Source organism: Malurus melanocephalus, unplaced genomic scaffold (assembly GCF_030028575.1).
Source record: "Malurus melanocephalus ecotype Western Australia unplaced genomic scaffold, MMel_1.1 scaffold_5183, whole genome shotgun sequence".
NCBI classification, from domain to species: domain Eukaryota; kingdom Metazoa; phylum Chordata; class Aves; order Passeriformes; family Maluridae; genus Malurus; species Malurus melanocephalus.
The window spans coordinates 1-2,153 of NW_026628414.1; the positions used below are offsets into that span (position 1 = coordinate 1).

General features: G+C 60.1%; 1 protein-coding gene across 1 annotated transcript; it reads left to right on the forward strand.

Annotated features, from left to right (window-relative positions):
- Positions 1 to 158: 158 nt before the first annotated feature.
- LOC130588448 (low-density lipoprotein receptor-related protein 1-like) lies at positions 159 to 2,142 on the forward strand (the record flags this gene model as incomplete). The annotated part of the gene is made up of 4 exons (XM_057389369.1): positions 159 to 280; positions 1,037 to 1,224; positions 1,608 to 1,813; positions 1,954 to 2,142. Coding segments are annotated over exons 1-4 (658 nt in total), but the record flags the coding sequence as incomplete, so codon positions are not given.
- Positions 2,143 to 2,153: the final 11 nt, after the last annotated feature.

Here is a 2,153-nt window from a genome sequence, read left to right on the forward strand (position 1 = left end):
CTCTCAGCTTCCCAAGGGAATGGCAAATTCACTCAAATGGCAGGAGGTCACTGCGAGCACGGGGCAGGCAGTGAGGTTGTGGGCTCTGCAAAGCCCCTCCAGAGCCCATGGCAACCGCTGAGGCTGCTGCAATTGTCTTCCCTCCCTCCCTCTTCTCCAGGGGCTGAACAACGCCGTGGCTCTGGATTTCAACTACCGGGAGCAGATGATCTACTGGACAGATGTCACCACGCAGGGCAGCATGATTCGCCGCATGCACATCAACGGCAGCAACGTCCAGGTGAGGAGCTGGGACAGTCCTGGGCTACTCCTGGCCACTCCTGGACATCCAGGTGAGGGGCTGGGACAGTCCTGGGCACCACTGGCCACCCCTGGATGTCCAGGTGAGGGTTCAGAACAGCCCTGGGGCACTCCTGGATGTCCAGGTGAGGGGCTGGGATAGTCCTGGGACACCCCTGGACATCCAGGTGAGGGGCCAGGACAGCCTTGGGGCACTCCTGGATGTCCAGGTGAGGGGCTGGGATAGTCCTGGACACCCCTGGACCGAGCAGCCAAGCCTCACCCACCCCCTGCCCTGCTGTGGGGTCACCGCCGGGCTCTGGGAGTCAGCCCTGGTTACTGTGGGATGTTTTGTACCCCCATCCCGAGCAGGGGTGGGCTCATTGCTGCCCTGAAGTGTAGGACAGAAAAAGTGGGGGAAGAGTCACAGAATAATTGGAATTATTTGGGTTGGGAGGAGCCTTAAAGTTTGTTCACTTTCACCCCCCTGCCACAGGCAGGGACACCTTCCACTGTCCCAGGTTGCTCCAAGCCCTGTCCAGCCTGACCTTGGACACTTCCAGGGATCCAGAGACAGCCACAGCTTCTCTGGGTACCCTGTGCCTCCCCACCCTCATAGGGAGAAATTTGTTCCCAAAATCCCATCTAAATCTAAGAGGAAGGAGATCTGGGCTGGGAAGGGCGATGCTGTCACCCCCGAGAGATTAGGGTTTGGTTCTCCCTGCTCAGCCCCATCACCTCTGATTCCTCCCGGCAGGTCCTTCACCGCACAGGGCTCAGCAACCCCGATGGGCTGGCTGTGGACTGGGTGGGAGGAAACCTGTACTGGTGTGACAAAGGCCGGGACACCATCGAGGTGTCGAAGCTCAACGGCGCTTACCGCACCGTGCTGGTCAACTCGGGCCTGCGCGAGCCCCGCGCGCTGGTGGTGGACGTGCAGAATGGGTGAGAGTCTGGGGGATGTGGACCTTCCCTCTGTGCTGGGGAAGGGGCTGTGGTCACCTTGTCACAGTCCTGGAGGGTGGGAGATGAGATAAAGGCTTCCTGGGACACCGGGATGCTTCTCCCTACCCTGTGTCCATGCGCCTCCGGGGTGGTTTGGGATGGAAAAATCTTTAAAATCCATCTTGTTCCGCCTCATGCCATGGGCAGGGACACCTTCAACCAGCCCAGGGTGCTCCAAGCCCCATCCAACCTTGGTCACTTCCAGGAATGAGACATCCATAGCTTCTTCCAGGCAGTCTATGCCGGAGCCTCCCCACCCTCACAGGGAGAAATTTCCATGSTTCCCGACTCAACCTCTCCACACTCTTCCATTTCACCCCCAGCTACCTCTACTGGACGGACTGGGGTGACCATTCGCTGATCGGCAAGATCGGCATGGACGGCACCAACCGCAGCGTCATCGTGGACACCAAGATCACGTGGCCCAACGGCCTCACCCTGGACTACATCAACAGCCGCATCTACTGGGCCGACGCCCGCGAGGACTACATCGAGTTCGCCAGCCTGGACGGCTCCAACCGGCACACGGGTGAGAGCCAGAGGAACTCAGGGAGGTCTGGGATGCGTGGGTCAGAGATGTGGACACTGGTCAGCTCTGTGTCCGGGCTTTTTTTTGTGGGAGGGGGATGTGGGGCAGCCCCTYGCTGAGCGCCCGCTCTCCTCGCGCAGTGCTGAGCCAGGACATCCCGCACATCTTCGCGCTCACCCTCTTTGAGGATTTCATCTACTGGACCGACTGGGAGACCAAATCCATCAACCGGGCCCACAAGACCACGGGAGCCAACAAAACGCTGCTGATCAGCACCTTGCACCGGCCCATGGACATCCATATCTACCACCCGTACCGCCAGCCCGATGGTGAGCGGGGC